The sequence below is a fragment of the Protomyctophum parallelum genome, assembly GCF_964188405.1.
Source record: "Protomyctophum parallelum genome assembly, chromosome: 12".
Lineage (NCBI taxonomy): Eukaryota > Metazoa > Chordata > Actinopteri > Myctophiformes > Myctophidae > Protomyctophum > Protomyctophum parallelum.
Genome location: NC_139712.1, coordinates 17,540,206 through 17,560,596, shown reverse-complemented (window position 1 = coordinate 17,560,596; position 20,391 = coordinate 17,540,206). Strand labels below are relative to the sequence as shown.

General features: G+C 44.7%; 1 protein-coding gene across 1 annotated transcript in view; it reads left to right on the top strand.

The window, feature by feature from the left end:
- Positions 1–4,344: 4,344 nt before the first annotated feature.
- The window catches only part of gfod1 (glucose-fructose oxidoreductase domain containing 1), a gene marked incomplete at its 3' end in the record, with an annotated part of 34,369 nt that continues 18,322 nt past the window's right edge, over positions 4,345–20,391 (top strand). The window contains exon 1 of the mRNA XM_083778803.1: positions 4,345–5,108. Within this exon, the coding sequence (XP_083634929.1) occupies positions 4,856–5,108 (253 nt within the window). The 5' untranslated portion in view covers positions 4,345–4,855. The remainder of the gene's footprint in view (positions 5,109–20,391) is intronic.

Genomic DNA, 20,391 nt, shown 5'->3' with positions numbered 1-20,391 from the left:
TAGCTGTTAACAAACTGACGGACACACACACACACACACACACACTCACTCAGAGTGCAAAACATACTCTATCCCCATGGCTTTGGCCTGGTGCCATACCGTTATTAATTATTGCCTACAATGTCAATTGTGAAATTACTTTACCGTTGCAATGCAAAATTTACATTTCAACGAATGGACCTCGTAAAACAAAACAAAAACCAAGGCACTGGTTGTGGTACTTCTGGTTTACCGGAATGGGGTTCAACTCCCTGCAGTGCTCTGCTCAATTTGTTGTATTTACATGGTTCATTTTTATTTTCTGCTCATTGTGTTGCCTTTTCATAGATGATAACCCCCAGGTTCTTTAATGTGTTTGCACTCCCTACAGTTAGGTTACCAAGTCTATTTATTTATTATTTCTGTTCACTAGAACTAGAACCAATTACCAAAGTAGGCTTTCTAATGACACAACTCGCCTTTGTTTTTATGTGTAGCAAAAACGTTCTTTTTATTTACGCCAAAGAGTAGAGGCTGGTCTGCATTCATGCGAGCGGGGAAGTTTAGAGTAACATAGCTCTAAATGAAACGCATTAGAGCTATGGACCAGAGCTAGTAGTCATAGCACTTCATGGTATATGCATAGTTTATATAGTTTCATTATAGATATATTAAACAGAGAGGACTGGAGTCAATTGGGTTATATTATGTTTAACACTAATTTGAAGCTGTCAAAATCTGACAGACTTCTGGCGGCCATGGCCACGCCCACCTTTTGGTAACGCCCACTTTCGGCCAAGCCCACAAAAAGGACCCCCCATGTCATTTGCCAGGCAGGCTCCACTCTCAGACAGATATTTGGCTCCGTCTTATGAGCTAATTTAGAACTTCCTGTCTGAGAGCTAGCTAATTTAAGACATCCGGTTGCCTTCAGAATAAAATAAGGTTATTTAATTCGTTAATTAAATAATTGTCAATGCCCCAAGGCACAGCACTTTTTTGAGCGTTGACCTCAGTAGAAGGTCTGCTGCCGTGAATTTTACACCTCTCCCACTTAGCGGAGAGTGGGGTGTGGTACAGGACATCTCCCTGAACGCGTGGGTATACTGCATCTACAAGTAGTACAAGATAAATTGAAACCATTGACACCTACTTCGATGGTTCAGTTGTCATCTATGCCGGGGAATTTAGCAGCTCTCATTCAAGCGTTTTTTCAAAATCCAGGTCACACATTTGATTGCAAAACAATCTGTGGTGTCACTCAACAACTAGTGAATAGCATCTTACTTGGCCTTAGGAATGCACAATGACCCATTAGATTTTATACACAAACTAGTAGTTTGGTTGAGTATGTGTGGTGTCCACACAGTTGTTCAAGCTAAACATACAGACATCTGTACATTCTGTGCCTGGACAGTTGAAAGCAATTAACAGAACAATAACGGAGGACAATTTGGAAGAAGATGATGATGATGTGGTTTTATGCAATGAAAGTCTAAATGAAAATATGTGTGAAGCTATACCATTACCAATTCTAACATTTCTACAACAGACATCTGCTATCAAAAAATGTCACACACGGCTTGAAGAAGCAGCAGCGCAGGACTCAACATTTAGACGGAAACTTGAGAAATTCAATCTAGCCAACACATCGGTGTCATTAGTGTCTCAGAAATGTTCTAGGACAGAAGTATGCACCATATTAAATAGATTTGTAGAATACACACTTCGGTCTCCTTTCCTTGGAGATGACCTGCTTTGCCTGAAAAGTCTTAGTCTGTATAGTTGTACTCAATGTGGTGACAAGGCCTTACCATCTACAAAGAACATGTCACAATTCATAGTGCAGCCACTTGACGTGTCACAAAAAGGAATCTTAGACACTATTGCACAAATATTACCTGCTCAATCTGAACAATGTGAAACATGTCAGCAGGAAAAGAGCTTATCAACATATGAAGTAATTAACAGCCCACAGACCTTACTTCTCCTGTTAAGAGCTGGCACAAAAATTCCAAAAACGTTCAATTTATCCTGTCTGTACCACCAAAATGAGTATGCTTTGACCAGTATGTGTGTATTTTTCGACAGGCCACCATATGCGTCATTGTACATCCTTAAAGATCATAAATGGCATATCTGGACAAATGAATCGAATGACACAGCAGGCTATACCTTTGAGCTGATGCAAAGAACATCCGCTCGACAGCACACAAAGACAGTAGTCACAAGTAGTTTCTATGTCGTGTCATACGAGAAAATAAACAGTCGAGAAATAATCAAGTTTCGTCAGGACAAACAAATGCATAAATGCACAGACAGATGCAATCAACGCACACAAGTGACACCCATTCCAAAGCTAGAGGTAACTCCTTGACCTGACTTAGCTTGCGTAGAGAAAGTGATTTCATGTCAATGCCCCAAGGCACAGCACTTTTTTGAGCGTTGACCCCAGTAGAAGGTCTGCTGCTGTGAATTTTACACCTCTCTCGCTTAGCGGAGAGTGGGGTGTGGTAGAGGACATCTCCCCGAACACGTGGGTATGTCCAGATAGTTGCCTCGCGGAGGCCTCTTTGTCCAGTGTCCATTCTGGGTCCGGAAACGGTACTTTTTGTCAGCATTGACCCCAGTAGAAGGTCTGCTGCTGTGAATTTTACACCTCTCCCGCTTAGCGGAGAGTGTGGTGTGGTAGAGGACATCTCCCCGAACGCGTGGGTATGTCCAGATAGTTGCCTCGCGGAGGCCTCTTTGTCCAGTGTCCATTCTGGGTCCGGAAACGGTACTTTTTTCAGCGTTGACCACAGTAGAAGGTCTGCTGCTGTGAATTTTACACCTCTCCCGCTTAGCGGAGAGTGGGGTGTGGTACAGGACATCTCCCCGAACGCGTGGGTATGTCCAGATAGTTGCCTCGCGGAGCCGTCTTTTGTCCAGTGTCCATTCTGGGTCCGGAAACGGTACTTTTTGTCAGCCTTGACCCCAGTAGAAGGTCTGCTGCTGTGAATTTTACACCTCTCCCGCTTAGCGGAGAGTGTGGTGTGGTAGAGGACATCTCCCCGAACGTGTGGGTATGTCCAGATAGTTGCCTCGCGGAGGCCTCTTTGTCCAGTGTCCATTCTGGGTCCGGAAACGGTACTTTTTGTCAGCATTGACCCCAGTAGAAGGTCTGCTGCTGTGAATTTTACACCTCTCCCGCTTAGCGGAGAGTGGGGTGTGGTACAGGACATCTCCCCGAACGCGTGGGTATGTCCAGATAGTTGCCTCGCGGAGCCGTCTTTTGTCCAGTGTCCATTCTGGGTCCGGAAACGGTACTTTTTGTCAGCCTTGACCCCAGTAGAAGGTCTGCTGCTGTGAATTTTACACCTCTCCCGCTTAGCGGAGAGTGTGGTGTGGTAGAGGACATCTCCCCGAACGTGTGGGTATGTCCAGATAGTTGCCTCGCGGAGGCCTCTTTGTCCAGTGTCCATTCTGGGTCCGGAAACGGTACTTTTTGTCAGCATTGACCCCAGTAGAAGGTCTGCTGCTGTGAATTTTACACCTCTCCCGCTTAGCGGAGAGTGTGGTGTGGTAGAGGACATCTCCCCGAACGTGTGGGTATGTCCAGATAGTTGCCTCGCGGAGGCCTCTTTGTCCAGTGTCCATTCTGGGTCCGGAAACGGTACTTTTTTCAGCGTTGACCACAGTAGAAGGTCTGCTGCTGTGAATTTTACACCTCTCCCGCTTAGCGGAGAGTGGGGTGTGGTACAGGACATCTCCCCGAACGCGTGGGTATGTCCAGATAGTTGCCTCGCGGAGCCGTCTTTTGTCCAGTGTCCATTCTGGGTCCGGAAACGGTACTTTTTGTCAGCCTTGACCCCAGTAGAAGGTCTGCTACTGTGAATTTTACACCTCTCCCGCTTAGCGGAGAGTGGGGTGTGGTATAGGACATCTCCCCGAACGCGTGGGTATGTCCAGATAGTTGCCTTGCGGAGCCGTCTTTTGTCCAGTGTCCACTTTATAAAGTCCATGCACTCCAGTGAATAGCATTTATCCATTTAGATAACTTTATTATTATTATTATAAGGATTTAATTACTTATTCTTACACAGAAACATAATGTGTGTCTTATAGCATCATATAGCATCATTTAAATGCTTAATTTGTAGTTTTAATGTGCAAATTAAACTTTTTTTCAATACTCTAGAGGGTACTCTTATTTTGAAGAGATCGTCCACCGGAAGTCTTAAATTAGCTCACTAGATTAGCTCACTAGACGCTGCCTTCATTCAGCAGCAGCTCTGCTCGGTGCAGAACTGGGTTGCAACATCAACACCAGTCCAGCTCCCTCCTCCGTCCAGGCCGACAGCCAGGCAGAGGATTACATTTTTTTTGGACAGCCTTTCGTTTCGATTCTGAAAGGAATTTCGCCGGACTCCCTTTTTCCCCCTCCAGCTCGATGCTTTAATAATGTCAAAAGGAGGAGGGCGTTGCAGGAACACAGCGTAGTAAGGAAGGTGACATGTCCTTCGTTGGTCCTCCTCCGGCGGCTCATACTACTGTCAGTGCACGGATCGCTGTCAGACACGGACGGCTGAAGAACCGAATCGTGCATTTATAAGGTTATTAATAGAGGGTCTGTTCCAGTTTAGCTATTCTGTCTTATTTTTGTTTTGTACGGGCAGCGGGCTGCGTTAGTAGTAGTGCAGCAGCAAACGGGGTGACCGAACGCCGTGCTGAGCCGATCATGCACAGCAGCTGCGGCGGGTCGATGCAGGGCGCAGGTGGACCGGATGGCCAGCCGGGCAACAACCACACTCGCACTAATAGCTTATTATCTCCCGTGCATTTGTCATTATTATTATTATAAGTAAACGTAAACAACGTGGATCATTCGGAGAGCATGCTTCCCGGGGTCGGCGTGTTCGGCACCAGCCTGACCGCCAGGGTGATCATCCCGCTGCTGAAGAACGAGGGCTTCTCCGTCAAAGCCCTGTGGGGTCGGACGCAGGAGGAAGCGGAGGAGCTGGCCAAGGAAATGAACGTCCCGTTCTACACCAACCGGATAGACGACGTGCTGCTGCACCAGGACGTGGACCTGGTGTGCATCAACCTGCCGCCGCCTCTGACGCGGCAGATCGCCGTCAAGACCCTGGGTGAGTGAGTCCCCCTGGTCCTCTTGTACCCCCCTGGTCCTCTGGTACCCCCCCTGGTCCTCTGGTACCCCCCTGGTCCTCTCTGGTACCCCCCCCCCCTGGTCCTCTGGTACCCCCCTGGTCCTCTGGTACCCCCCCTGGTCCTCTGGTACCCCCCTGGTCCTCTGGTACCCCCCCCCTGGTCCTCTGGTACCCCCCTGGTCCTCTCTGGTACCCCCCTGGTCCTCTCTGGTACCCCCCTGGTCCTCTGGTACCCCCCCCTGGTCCTCTGGTACCCCCCCCCCCCCCCTGGTCCTCTCTGGAACCCCCCTCCCCCCTGGTCCTCTCTGGTACCCCCCTGGTCCTCTCTGGTACCCCCCTGGTCCTCTGGTACCCCCCCCTGGTCCTCTGGTACCCCCCTGGTCCTCTCTGGTACCCCCCTGGTCCTCTCTGGAACCCCCCTCCCCCCTGGTCCTCTCTGGTACCCCCCTGGTCCTCTCTGGTACCCCCCTGGTCCTCTCTGGAACCCCCCTCCCCCCTGGTCCTCTCTGGTACCCCCCCCTGGTCCTCTGGTACCCCCCTGGTCCTCTCTGGAACCCCCCTCCCCCCTGGTCCTCTCTGGTACCCCCCCCTGGTCCTCTGGTACCCCCCTGGTCCTCTCTGGAACCCCCCTCCCCCCTGGTCCTCTCTGGTACCCCCCCCTGGTCCTCTGGTACCCCCCTGGTCCTCTCTGATACCCCCCCCTGGTCCTCTGGTACCCCCCCTGGTCCTCTGGTACCCCCCTGGTCCTCTGGTACCCCCCCTGGTCCTCTGGTACCCCCCTGGTCCTCTGGTACCCCCCCGGGTCCTCTGGTACCCCCCTGGTCCTCTCTGGTACCCCCCCTGGTCCTCTGGTACCCCCCTGGTCCTCTCTGGAACCCCCCTCCCCCCTGGTCCTCTGGTACCCCCCTCCCCCCGGCCCTCCAGGATGCTGACTGATCTGTTATGACACACAGGCCAGCAGTAGCCTACTGTGCACTATAGGCTACCGGCATCAACTTGTATTACACAAGTTTTTGGTGGATTGTGTTTTTTCATATAAAGTGGACAAGGAATGACTGTGCATCTATCATGATAGTCATTGCATCTATTCTCACAGATGTGTGGATGTACTGACATCTCGTGTACTAAAGGCAGTACTAAAGCAATCTGAGAACCCATCGTCAAAAAATTAAGGAAAAATAGTCTCCTACTTTCCTTTGAATTTGACGGAGTCAACAGTCTGTCTCTCTGTCTTTCTGAGAGAGAGAGAGAGAGAGAGAGAGAGACTGAGAGACTGACTAGTACTATAAGTAATGCAACTAGCTGCATCTCTCCATCTTGTATTCTAACAGGTCCTTCTCGATAGAGTGACTGGAAGGATAAAGCACTGTCCTTGAGCACGGTGCTCAGCCCAGTAGGGCTTTACTGTAGCTGAGGTTCAAGTTCATATCTTGTGCGGTGTGCGTGTGTCCACTGTCCACATATGAAAGAGGCCTCTCATGTCATATATTGTGCGGTGTGTGTGCGTGTGTCCACTGTCCACATATGAAAGAGGCCTCTCATGTCATATATTGTCGTGGTCATCATGAGAGGGGAACATTAAGTATGCAACTCTTAACCGACTTAGTCGCACCATTGATTTGGACGGACAGCATTCTGGGCTGGGATGATTGTGGTATAGCACAGGCCTAGCTAGCAAGCATCATTATTGCTTTTTGCATAAAGCTCTGTTTAGTCGGTCTAGCATGCATTCTCTCCCAAATAAGGGTTCCAGGTTAAGCCAGATGTGTTAAGAATTGACCCATCTTGAGAGAGAGAGAGAAAGAGAGACACGCACGCGCACGCACAGAGAGAGTGAAGACAGAAGTTGTTCTAGTTTTAATCTGGAGCAAAGTGGTTTATTTTGGAGAGCTCAATTGGGAGAAGTGGTGCAGTTCTAAAGAAATGGCAGCAAGGGCAGTGTAGACCTGTGTGTTTGCTATCTGTAAAGACCTGACATTCTCACAGCCAAACACAACAGAGGAAAAGCTAATCAAATTGGTTAAACCGGCCTGTTTCTGAGGTGTCTTGTCTTGCCTCTTTGTGGTCTTTCAACATAATACAAAGACAGTCGTATTATATTCGCTCTAAACTTAGAGGCATCATCTGTGGTACCGCATATATAATGCAACATCCGTACTGTAAGCCGGGCCAGGGGGTTTCTGCAGAGATTCCCTATTTTGAAGTGATACCGTCATCACAGTGGGTGTGGTCGTGTTCCCGATGTGGGTGTGTCCGCAATATTCCACTGATTAGTTTGACTAATGCCAGCCATGTCTATCCGCCCAAACATTACAGTCCTCTTGCCCTTTTATATTCTTCACAGCACAGTCCACACAAATGAATCTAGATTCTAGAGGAATAAAATGCAATGAAAGTCAGTGTTCTTGAGGTGGGTTTTTCAGTCCATTAAGAATAAACCAGCATCCTTATTCTGGGGCGAACATTCAGCAAAAATAGCTTATCTACAAGCTGACAACAAAAGCTGGGGCAGCCTGGGGGACCTCCGTAGCTGTCGTTTCAAACGTGTGTACCCATCAATTGTGCTGACAATAAACATATGTTACTGTGCTAATTGTGCTTCCTATTTGGCCCTATGCCAAATGCCTACTACTAGCTATGGGCGGCGGTGGCTCAGGGGTAGAGTGGCTGGATGGTAACCGCAAGTTGCCTGTTCGAACCCGGGCTCCCCCAGAGTTAGTGTCGAAGTGTCCTTGAGCAAGACACTGAACCCCTAATTGCTCCTGATGTGCTGGCTGGTGCCTTGCATGGTTTCTGCCACCATCGGTGTATGAATGTGTGTGTGAATGGGTGAATGTAATGCACTATCTATCTATGTAAAGCGCCTTGGATAAAGGCGCTATATAAATGCACCATTTACCATTTATGATCTTACATAAATGGGAATTCCAATAATGCCCACCATGCTTGTGCAGTGTTGATGGAACCCAGCTGTAGAGGTGCTGCCAGGTGGGAGCATCTAAATTTAATGACAGACATCTGAAGAACTCTGTGAGCACCTCCGACCATTTACATAATATAGTGTACTAGTAGACAACATAATATATGCTTCCTTCAGTGCATTCTGCTCACTTTTGACTACCGGGGCGCCCACTGGCCAAGTGGTCCAGGCGCATGCCACATATATTGGCCTGACAGCGTGTTGCATGTTCGAGTCCCGTTCATGACGACCGTTGCTGCGTGTTTCTCCCCTTCTCTCTCTCCCTCTTTCCTGTCTATCTTCACTTGATAGTTGATACTATCAATAGAGGCAGAGAAGCCAAAAACAAATCTTTAAAAAAAAAAGGAATGAAGGACTACCCACTCAATGGGCTTTCATCGTTATTTTTGGTATGGGGATCAGCCAATCAAATCTTGCTCGTCACATCCCATGCATGCATGTCCTGTGCATTATGCAGTAATTAATAACCGCTCTACTATGCAAACTAGGTATTGATATTGTAGACTTAGAAATGGCTATAACACACACACACACCGCAAGTTCGATCCCGGGCTCCCTCAGAGTTGGTGTCGAAGTGTCCTTGAGGAAGACTCTGAACCCCTAATTGCTCCTGATGTGCAGGTTGGTGCCTTGCATGGTTTCCTCCGCCATCGGTGTATGACTGGGTGAATGCAATGTACAATCTATGTAAAGCATTTTGGATAAAAGGCTGGATTGATTTCAATTCATGAGGTGTAATTCACATTCTAGTCACTAGAATGTGATATATTTAAGATTACATGCAAATGTCGTACACAATAGACAAATACTCAGAAATACTAATCAAATATATATATGTGTAGTTTGATCAAAACAAAGAACCCTTTCTTTCAAGTGAAATTATTTTAATTAGCAGGCAACCAGAAAGGCCTTTAATTCGTCCTTAATTTGTGTTGTACCATATATATTCATATAACTATTTATATATATTTGAATCAGGTTTTTTTTTTAAAGCTTCCATAAGGTATCTTGACAACACTCAATATAAACTTCTGCTTTGGCATGTCAGCGTACACGTACATTACAACCCATTCACACTGTAGCCTGTTGGATTGTTTGTCATGTCAGCGTACATTACAACCCATTCACACTGTAGCCTTGTTGGATTGTTTGCTTGGAGTGGAATTCTTTGGCAAATGAAACGGAAAGGCTTCAGTTGTACAGTAGACAGTGTTTGTTCATACCAATAATCTAATGTCAATACACAGATGCCGACAAGCTACGGGGATGCACGCACGCACGCACGCGCACACACACACACACACACACACACACACACACACACACCCACACACACACATGCATGATGCACTGTATGCTGCGTTCACACAGGCAGATGCAAAAGATACAAAGATGCAAAGCTACACAGCATATTTGTAGCTTTGTATCTTTGCATCTGAAGTTGAAACCAGCTGCATCGCCGGCTTCCTTTGACAATGAATGGTATACTGTATCTTTGCATCTGCCTGCGTGAACGCAGCATTAAACACACACAGAGACGCACAGCTCAAGTACAACAGGCCTACGGGCTCAACTTCTCCCCATCCTTGTGGTTGGCTAAATAAATCGATGGCCCTTCCTTCCTTTTAGCCTCCCTTCTGCATTGATGCACGCATGATGACAGCTGTTGGACCACATTCTGCTCTGAATGAACCTGCTGAGTGTCACAGTGAACTCACTCAGGTCAACCTTCCACAGCAGCTAATGGCCATTCTCCTTTCTCTCTCTCAAGTCTCAACCCATTTCCTTATGGTCGCATTGTTTCAGAACCGCCTGTTCCTTCCCATCCAGGCATCCACCACTCCCAGATCTCCCTCTGCCTTGAGCCACAGCCTTGGTGTAGAAATGAGAAAATACTAGGGTGATTGTTCATTGATCATCTTTGATTTTTTTAACCTGCTCACTGGATGAGTGGGGACTCATTTCAAACGGTCAACACATCACAGAAAAGTAGTCTACTTTCTTTCTAACCATTAGTAATGATTGTCTGTATATTCTAGTCAAAACAAAGCATAAATGCTGTTTCACTCAAGGTGAGGTTACTACGCCATGTTAAAGTTTAATGCTGAATCACTGCCAGGAAGGCTGTGTCATCGTGTTGATTAGAAAGTCTGGTCAAAGAGGAATGCGAAAGCAGCTTCCTCTTCTTACTGTTCGGGGCGTACAGTACAGTACAGTAGGTGTGGTGTGTGTTGATAGTCATCGGTGTTGCTATCGCTGTTTAGCAAGCTTCTTGCTTACATCATGGGTCAAGTTCAGTCTAATCTCTGTCACATAGGAATGTGGTCTTACGGCATGGAAGGCATTCGATAATAAAGTGTACTGTCCAAGATTAAAATTTGTTTTATTAATTAATCTATAAAACAAGTATTTGACAGTTATTCCTTTTGGGATAAAATATCAAATTTTAAATGGACATTTGAAGTTGAACAAAGACACCACAATAATAAAATGCCGAACAAGCACGGTTGGCATCTAGTTCAGTCAGTTCTGTGGATGTTTTGATATGGCTGTGAATGAAGTGCTTCTGTTTCTGATTCTGTTTGTTTTTTTAAGCCCTCGGGACACAAGTAAAGTCAGCGAAATGGCCGGGTCACATGCATGTCAGCCTAGGTTCACCTGTGTAGAAGGATCATCCTCCCATTCCCTTCAGTTCAGAGAAGTCGGTTTCATTACAGCAAACCAGTCCTTCCTGCTGAGCCACGTCTCTCCTTCAATAGGGGTTTCTTTCTGCCCGTTTCCCCCCCTTCCCTTACTATAGCATTCCTGAGGCATCTGATGTCACAGAGGCTTTCACAGTGAATTCTCTGCTCTAAGAACCAGAACTAGCACACTGTCTGCTCCGACACACACACACACGCACACACACACACACACACACACACACACACACTGCACTTTGCTTTCAAAGAATAGACTCTCGTGAGCCGTGCTGAGCCCCAAGGGATTTCTTGGCCGCCCGCTTGTGAAAGTGTTATTTCTTAAGCCAGTGGTGCTGGTAGCCCCTCTGGTTGTTCACACTTGGAATATATTAGCAATTCCAATGTTCCCAAGGCCTGCAGAGAGCTGGTGTGTGTGCCTGTGAAATCTAAGACTTATTTTTTTCTTTTTCTTTTTACAACTTGCTAACCCTATTGAATTTGAACTAAGTAAATTAAGCCGAGTAATATATGAAATGTCAAGGGGGAAAAAAAGGCCCATAATCAAATAAAAATAATCACATATCAGTTGTAGAGATTAATACAACAACATTCAACCAAATTATAAACTATAACTCACCCACCCACAGCAGACTGTGTCAATGTGAGATATTTTCCATGTAGTTGCTCTGTCGCCTAATTTATGATGGAAACTTTACTGTAAGTTAAAGCAGAAGTATTTTGAATTTGCAGCAAGAGAAAGAGTTTAGTCCATCAGTGTCTCTGGCACTGAGGCTCATGAAAGTGTAATATATTGTCATTCTTGTCATGTAAGTGGTCCCGGCGAGAAGAAGGACACTGGATAAGAACTCGTATATTGATTGATTTCATTGTTCCCCATGGAATTTACAATGTTACTGTGTGCTTTGCACTTGCTCAGCAGTATAAAAGACTAGTAGTGGGCGTAGCAATAAGACCCAAAATCCACTACGATTATATACCATCTGCTTTGTAATGCTAGATGTGAGTTCATACTTAGTATTTTGGATTGCCAAATGAATGGTTTCACTCCTAGACTTCATATCTAGTGAATAGAGCGTCGCAGTCCCACCCCCTTTCAGAACGACGAGTGGCCCAGGAAATGAATCCCAATGCATTTTGCCCATAGGCTTTTCTTAAAGTATTTATTTAAAGACGGTTACGCAGCGGACAAAGCCAACTCGGATCGTGACAAATCATGACAATGAACACTATGTTTTGGGCCGATCAAATAATTTATAAGAAGAAAAACAAAACAAATGGTGTTGTCTCCTGCCTTTATTTTCTTCTTTCTAATGATTTGATCGGCCCAAAATATTGTGTTCATTGTCATGATTTGTCACGATCCGAGTTGGCTTTGTCCACGGCGTAACCGTCTTTAAATAAATACTTTAAGAAAAGCCTATGGGCAAAATGCATTGGGATTCATTTCCTGGGCCACTCGTCATTCTGAAAGGGGGTGGGACTACGACGCTCTATAGCAGTTTGTATGAAATTGGTACAGATACTGTGAGGGAATCTGAGCACTTGGCTGAAATGTAACACGAGCTACTTTCAGGTGCACTTCTCTTCCTTTATACTGCCTTATTTTGTAAGTGGGTGGAGGAAGTTAAAGGAGGGGGGGTTCACAAATGAATGTGTGACCCCCCCCCCTCACACACACACACACACACACACACACACACACACACACACAGAGAGAGTTGTATGCACGGATATTGCACGCCTTGTCATGTGTAGCAGTTGACCTAGTCTGTATTGGAGCTGTTAGGACTGCAACAAACGTAAAGCCCCCTGTGTGTAATTTGAGTGTGAAAGTAAAAGTAAGGTGTAGAACATCAGTGGTGGTCGGCGTGGGCGCCACTTCCTCATAACACCTTCACATTACCACACAGAAATTAAACTGAAATGAAAGTTTGGTTATTTCTGAAGTAAAAAGTGAGGGGCGCTCTTGTCGTCATACATCATCCAATAAAAAATGAATATACTTCTTCATTAATTAATTTCTCAACTTATGTTATTGTCTTTTAACCATGATACAATGTTTAAAAAAAAAAACCTTGCTCGTCTACAGATGACGTAAATGTTTGTTACACAAACCCTCAAAGCTATACATACCCCTCATAAAACTATAAGGTATAACGGTAGAACACACCACTGTCTGCAAACACACCACTATCCTCTAGAGTTCTTTTGCAGTATATCTTTGATTTCACTGGAATCCTGAGAGACTTACAGTAATTATCTTTTTCACGGACGCGTGCACACACACGCACACGTCTCTCTCTCTCCGTCTTTCTCTCTGTCTCTCTGTCTCTCTCTCTCTCTCTGGTGTGTCATCAGTGACGGAGGATATCAGGTACAGGTCGAGTCGTCGCCAGACACTTCCTCCCTCCTGCTGAGTGGAGCAGACGGGCCAGTCCAAGAATAGCCACCTTCGGTCCTTCCTTAAATGCAAACAAACGGAACAATCTTTCTTTCTTGTGAGGCCTTTCAGAATGGCCCTTTATCATAGCCTCCCAGTTGGAAGAAACAATGGTTGCTACGTATGTGCAGCACAGTAAAGTACAGTAAAGCATGGTGCCCGGGCCGAGGTTATAACACTAGAAACTAGAAAGATGCAATTCTGGAAAAAGTGTGGTTGCCTCGATCGCACAGACTCATTTGGAAATATAGGCCCCTCCCACTCATTTTGCTAGCCAATTACAATTTCACGTCACACCTGTGATCAAGTAATTTATCAAGTGATCTATCCCCCAAAAATCATGTTTTTTTGCAACAAACGGTTACATGTTTACAATTACAATTGTACAATTTTCATTTGCGGTGGATGTAATTGGAATTGCTGTTGGCTCTGTGTTGATTAAACCACCCTCTACGTAATTATATGTTCATTCATTTTTTGTAATTATTATGAACCTCCCCGACTCCAAGTGTTAATTATAACGCTTACAGTCTCTGAGAAAACAATACCAGAATGTTAGTTTTCGCATTTTCCGGTGCATCTCATTAGCATAGATATCAGCAGAATGAAGGAATGAGGCCTTTTTTCATTTAGGTGCTAAATATCATGCCAGAGGACTATCGTCTCGATGGTACTGTATGTAATTCAGGCTGACTAGAAGGCGAAGCAGAGATGAAACATAAACAATTAATGACCAGAGGGGGAAGATGTGAAAAGCAGAGTTAGTACAGCATCATGACTGATGATACAACGAGGTGTGTTAATTGAAACCTTTTTAATAGTGTGAGAACTGACCCCCTAACGATGGTATTATTCCATGTTCAATTCAGCCTTACTCGCAGTCGCAGTGCATCTGTTGTTGTGACAGTCTGACGGGGTTTGGTGGCACGCACTGGTGGCAAAGTAGGTTATGAAATCCTGTAATATTTACAGAAAACATCACCCAAGCATCTGTCTTATAGTATGTATGTACACGCTGGCAGGATACCCTATGGAATTGCAATACATGTGTGTATATATATTCCAGAGACAGTGGAGAGGCGACACAATGCGTTGCATCAGCTGTATTGAAGTTAATTAAATTAAATGGCACCCCACAAATATTACGTGAGAGCAAAATGGCCACTGTGTGATTATAGTCAATTGTAGAACAAAGTATAATCGGAACACATCGGCTGCTGCATTAATGCCGATTTCAAATAATGGTCCAAATATCGGCCAAACGGATATACGGTATTGCTTGCGTTCTACTTCTACTGAAGACGGTGGAAACCGAGGAGTATTAATTGTGATGAGGTGTGTGTGTGTGTGTGTGTGTGTCACGGGATGTGATGTTTGCTTTGGGAGTTGAATGTCAAACTGTGTGTATCTGATGATGTTGTAATGAGCTGGAGGAGTGGAGGGCTGACCTGTGGTGTAGTGCTATATATAGCCTCCCTCGCTGTAGAAGGAGGAGGACACATCATCACCCCTGGAGCTTCCCAGTTCCACCACACTGACAGACACTGTTATGCAACTCCACTTCCCACTGGTGGTGCATGCATGCAGTTGATTGACCCCAACTATTGAATACATTTCTTCATGATTATTCTATCGATTTATTCACGATTAACCCATCAGATTCTAAAAAATGTCTTCTACATCCTGACAGTTTTCTGGAAAAAGCTATGTTTCTATGTCAGTCGTTCTTTGATTTTTCTAAAATAGCAGACCTACAAGCTCGTAGCACGCCACTCTGTGGCGTGCTATGAGCTTGTAGATCTGCTATTTTTCAATAGCTAAAGCATAACGTAATGCTAACACCAAAAGGGGTTCCCGCCCAGAATGGGTTAACTGAATAATGGAGCGGCATGTTTTTGAGGGGCGCTAGCCCCCTCCTACTGTATGCCCAGCTTTGTGTGTTTGTCTGAACCAGAGCGATGATGTGATTGGCTGATCACCACCATAGCGATGATTTGATTGGCTGAGCAAAGTACATATTGAATTATAAAAAGTGAGGGCGGAAAATTGAAGACGCCAATTGTGATTGGGTGGAATGACAGAAAATTGAAGACGGCAATTGTGATTGGGTGGAATGACAGAAAATTGAAGACGCCAATTGTGATTGGGTGGAATGACAGAGAAAAGTGACTAAACAAACTAATTACACACACACTCACACACACACACTCTCTCACCCATTGACCACTGCAACACACACACACAAATTTGATTAATTGATCCTGGGCTATATCTTGCGCTACCCCTTAACCCTTATCCCTAAACTAATTTGCCATTTTTCTTTACTACCGTAATTAACCAAAAACCTTTTAAAATAGTTCAAACTGTTGAACTATTTTAAAGGGTTTTTTTAAATAGTAAAAATGGCAAATTAGTTTAGGGCTAAGGGATAAGGGTATCGCAAGATGGAGGCCCCCGTCTTTAATATTTATGTGATTTAGTTTGATTTCCCAGTGCGTCTGGGCAGCCTTTGTCATGGATTATAATCTTGGGATTGAGTTCTCTTCGTAGCCGTTTTAGTCACATATTATAACCTTCAATTGACCTTCAGAGTAGTGTTTTGTGCGTGCGTGTGCGTGTGCGTGTGTGTTCCCTTTTCCCAAGCTTTCCTTCTCAAGGTCCCCGCCTGGTTCAGCACAAAGACTTTAGCACTCCTTCATGTTCTGCTGTCTCAGACCTCCATTAACATGCTAATGACAGCCTGGGAGCGTATATATAATATATATGTGTGAATGTGTGTGTCTGCCTGTCAGAGTCCTGTGAAATCGCCTTTGTCAAAATGAATGGCAGAGTGGGGAAGCTCTTTCAGTCAGTCAGTCAACATCCATTCCTGAAGAAAGATAGAAAAGTCTATCCAACCCCCATCTCTCCGTCCAAAATTCTGCCTTTTCTCCATTCAGAGTAAAGGCATGATTCTCCATTTGTATTGAACTTAACAGAATTGGGCGGGAACCCCTTTTGGTGTTAGCATTATGTTGTGCTTTAGCTATTGAAAAATAGCAGATCTACAAGCTCGTAGCGCGCCACCAAGTGGCGCGCTACGAGCTTGTAGGTCTGCTATTTTTGAAAAATCGAAGAACGACTGACATAGAAACATAGCTTTTTCAGAAAACTGTCAGGATGTAGAAGACATTTTTAGAATCTGATCTCAGGTCAAAATGGGTTAAGGGGGAGGTCTAAATGGTCTAATCTAAATGGTCTGTTACTCCTTGTTGTTTTAGTTTGTGATACCTTGTAGGTGGTGGAACTGTTAAGTAACTTGAAAAATAACCATAAAAAAACGCACCAAAATATCGTGATAATATCGTTTATCGTGATACTGCTTGAAAATATATTGTGATATTATATTTTTTTCACATTGCCAGCCCCTACTGTTTGTACAGTGCCAGACTAGTGGGCACACAAATGTGGGCAGGAATATGAATGACATCGCCCCTCATCCTCATGTCTGTCCCAAGTTGACAACAAATTAATAAGCAGCACAGAGTCAGATAGCCAAAGCACATTAAACCATCTCACCTCTCAAGAAATGGGAATGTGTTGCAAGCAAGTCGGTGAGAGGCAGTGGCACCCGAGGAATGCAAAGGGAAATGTGGCTTTCTGACATGATGTGGTTCACAATTTTGCATTTGTGTCCCCCCCCGTATCGTCAGAAAGTGAACGTGCTTTTGGAAGTGTGCTCTATAGAGCGTTGCAGTCCCGCCCCCTTTCATGACGACGCCAGGCCCAGGAAATTAATCCCAATGCATTTTTCCATTAGACATTTTAAAATGCATTTATTTAAAGACCTTTTAAGAGTCGTACGAAGCCAACTCGAGTCGTGACAAATCATGACGACAAACACAATATTTTGGACCAAACAAATAATTACAAAGAAGAAAAACAACAAAAAAAGTGTTGTAACCTACCGTTTTTTTCTACTTTCTAATTCTTTGTTTGGCCCAAAACATTGTGTTTATCATGATTTGTCACGACAACAGTTGGCTTTGTCCGCGTCTTTAAATAAATACTTTCTGAAAAGTCTATGAGGAAAATGAACAGGGATTTATTTTCCGGGTCTCTCGAGGGGGCGGGACTGCAAGGCTCTATAGACGTCCCTCAACAAGTGATTTGTGAGACATGTGAGGATTGACTTCCTTGGCCTAATACAGCAGCGTGTTCCAAGAAATGTGGCACCGATCTGTCCAGAAGTTTGCAAGATCTATCCCGGAATCATAAACACACACACACACACACACAGACAGACAGACAGACAAATGGGGGCAAAAACATAATCTCCAGCACCTGCCTTTGGCCTGGTGCAGATAATGACCTTAAGCCACTATATTATTCAAAAAGTGCATGTAATCCTTCATGTCATCACATGTAAGATATGTATGTGTCACTGAACACACCTCGCTGCACCCTGATGCAACACCCCAGGCCTGAACATATTTCACAGGACATGACCAATGTTGCTGGAACGCACCCACCCATCATTGGAGTGACACTGAGAAAGGTGTGTGTGTGTGTGTGTGTGTGTGTGTGTGTGCGCGTGTGCGCACAACCATTCACCCATCATCAGTGTTGGCAAACACTGATTGTGGTGTAATGGATGGCCTTAAACATCACTGCATCGTTTTGGCCCATGAACTTCATCTCCTGTCCCGTCTGTCTCTGTGTCCTCGGCTGATAGTTGCCCTCCCCTGTTCCCTAATTCCCCGAGGTGAACCTGCTCCATGACGGTCTCGCTCTGCTGTCCCTTTGTTTATGCACATTGTGTTCAGGCCAGACAGGGCCTGCCCCGGGCCGTGCCCCGTGTTCCCTAATTGGTCACGAGGGAACGGGGAACACAGGAGGCACCATGGAGACATTAGATGCAGCAGTCAGGGCTTCTGATCAGATGACACAGCTGATGCTGTCTGTGGTCCCTTAAGGGATTCCTATCTTCACTATGATTTGTATGGGTTGGTTTGTGTGGCTTGGTTAGTGAGGAGGAAGGTGTGAGTGATGGGTGGATGCATAAGGGGGAAAATGGAGAGATGTTTCAACAAATATGTTTAATGTATTTTTGTACGTCGTCAACATTGATGTTTGTGTGAGCCGGTTCAAGGCAATGTACTGTACTCAGTGTACTGTACCCTCTTAACTCAAAATCATGTGAAGTAAACATTGAAGATGCTTTGCTACAAGCAGAATCTGCTAAAGCTTAGATTAGTGTGATTAATTTGAATTTGTTTTTGTATACAGCTAAAACAATTGCTTCTTCATTAAATTGCTTCTTCATTATTTAAGTCATTTATAGTGGGTTCTAAATATCGGTTTCGATATATATTTTCGGACTTTATTTAAAAAATATATGTGTTTTTTTGCGGCATTCGCCTTTATTTTATATGTTTTATAGAGGGACAGACAGTAGGCTGACAGGAAATGGGGGAGAGAGATGGGGAAGGTGACATGCAGTAAAGGCTGTCGGGCCTTTTATTATGATGTACATTGTGATTTGTGTTGCAAACATCTCTCTTAAACGGACCAAACTCATCAACATGACTGCATGGTTCCATACATACAGTGTACGTGTCTCTGTTACATACTGTAAATCCATATTTTCATGGTGCAGTCACTGCTGTGTACCTTACAGCAGCTGTTTACGTGAGTCAGCAGCAATCAACTAGTTCTCTGGGACAACTATTATTACCCACATGGTTATTATTGTGCATCACACGTATGGATGCTCATAGTGTGAACACATATGGGGGAGGTGGGGCAATTAGCCATACAATGGAGCACCATAGCAACCACTTTCCTCGTTTTGTGAGTGACTGTCACATTTACTATGCTACTACCCTACCACAATAATGATTTGGAGAGGGCTTTCTCTCTCTTGCTCAGTGGGAATTCACTGTTTGTTTGTTGTTTTTTCATCATAGGAGGACGACAATACAGAGAGACAGAAGAGGGGTGAGGGGGTGTATCTGACAACATGCAATGCATGTCTTTGAATGGCCATCAAATGCAGATGCCCACCTGCCAGTCGCATGAGTCAGCCAGTCAAAGCCAGCAGGTTACACAAAACAAATAATTAAAATCTACAAACGCAGATTATACACTTGAGATGCAGACAAACATTGCAGTCTTAGTGAAGCTCGGTTTGAGGCCACAATCTCTCTATTCATGCAGAGTAATCAGATATCAAACTGGAGATGGACAGTAAGGGATTTTGCATGCAGTAGGGAGAGTTTAATCTCTGCAGCTATTCGAGGTGCTTTTGCTGTCGTGTCTCTCAGTGGCATCATGTGATATGTGATATCATGTGATATCATGTGATAATTATGATATGTTGTATATTTTGAATCCGCTTTGTTTACAATATCCTATCCCCTCTCTCATATCTGTCATTATCTCCTTTCTACCAGCTACTGCTGTTTTGTTTTCTCTGTCCTTGTTTTAACGTGCTTGTTTCTGCTTCGTTCCAGAGACACTGTGCATTATTTTCCAACCTTGTTTATCCTCCTGCCACAGAGCGACAGACTAACTAAATGAATCATTGTACTGTTTCCTTATCTGGCCGTACCAGGCCAGAGTTGAGCCAGTGAGACACATGTTCCGCCAAAGCAAATTAGCACACTGTACAACAACCGGACAAATGCCTCCTCAAACAAACGGCCATATAGGCAGATTCACAATGGCTGCATTTACCCTCTTAACCCCGGCATACGACAAATGGTGAAAATAGTGAGTCTGCAAGCTCACAACAGACGCAATTGGAGCTTGTAAATTGGTTATTTTCGCAAATGATTATTATTTTCAAATGTTCTACATTATTAGAACATTTTTAAAATGTTTGCCTATAATGACCAAAATAGGGACAGAGAGTTGAGTAGCGAATGGAAAAAGTCAATATGAAACAGGATGCTCAAAGTAAAGTCATCCCCCTGTCTCACCAGTTAGCAATGTCTGAACTGTTGTTGGCAGTTAACTTGGGTGACTTAATGTTGATCTCATAGTCTCATGATGCTGGTGATTCAGATCCTCACACACTATGTCTGAGGTCTACACACTCAGTTTGTCATGTTGTACAAGCATGACTTTCAAGCTATGTTTGTTCATAAATGGTCACCC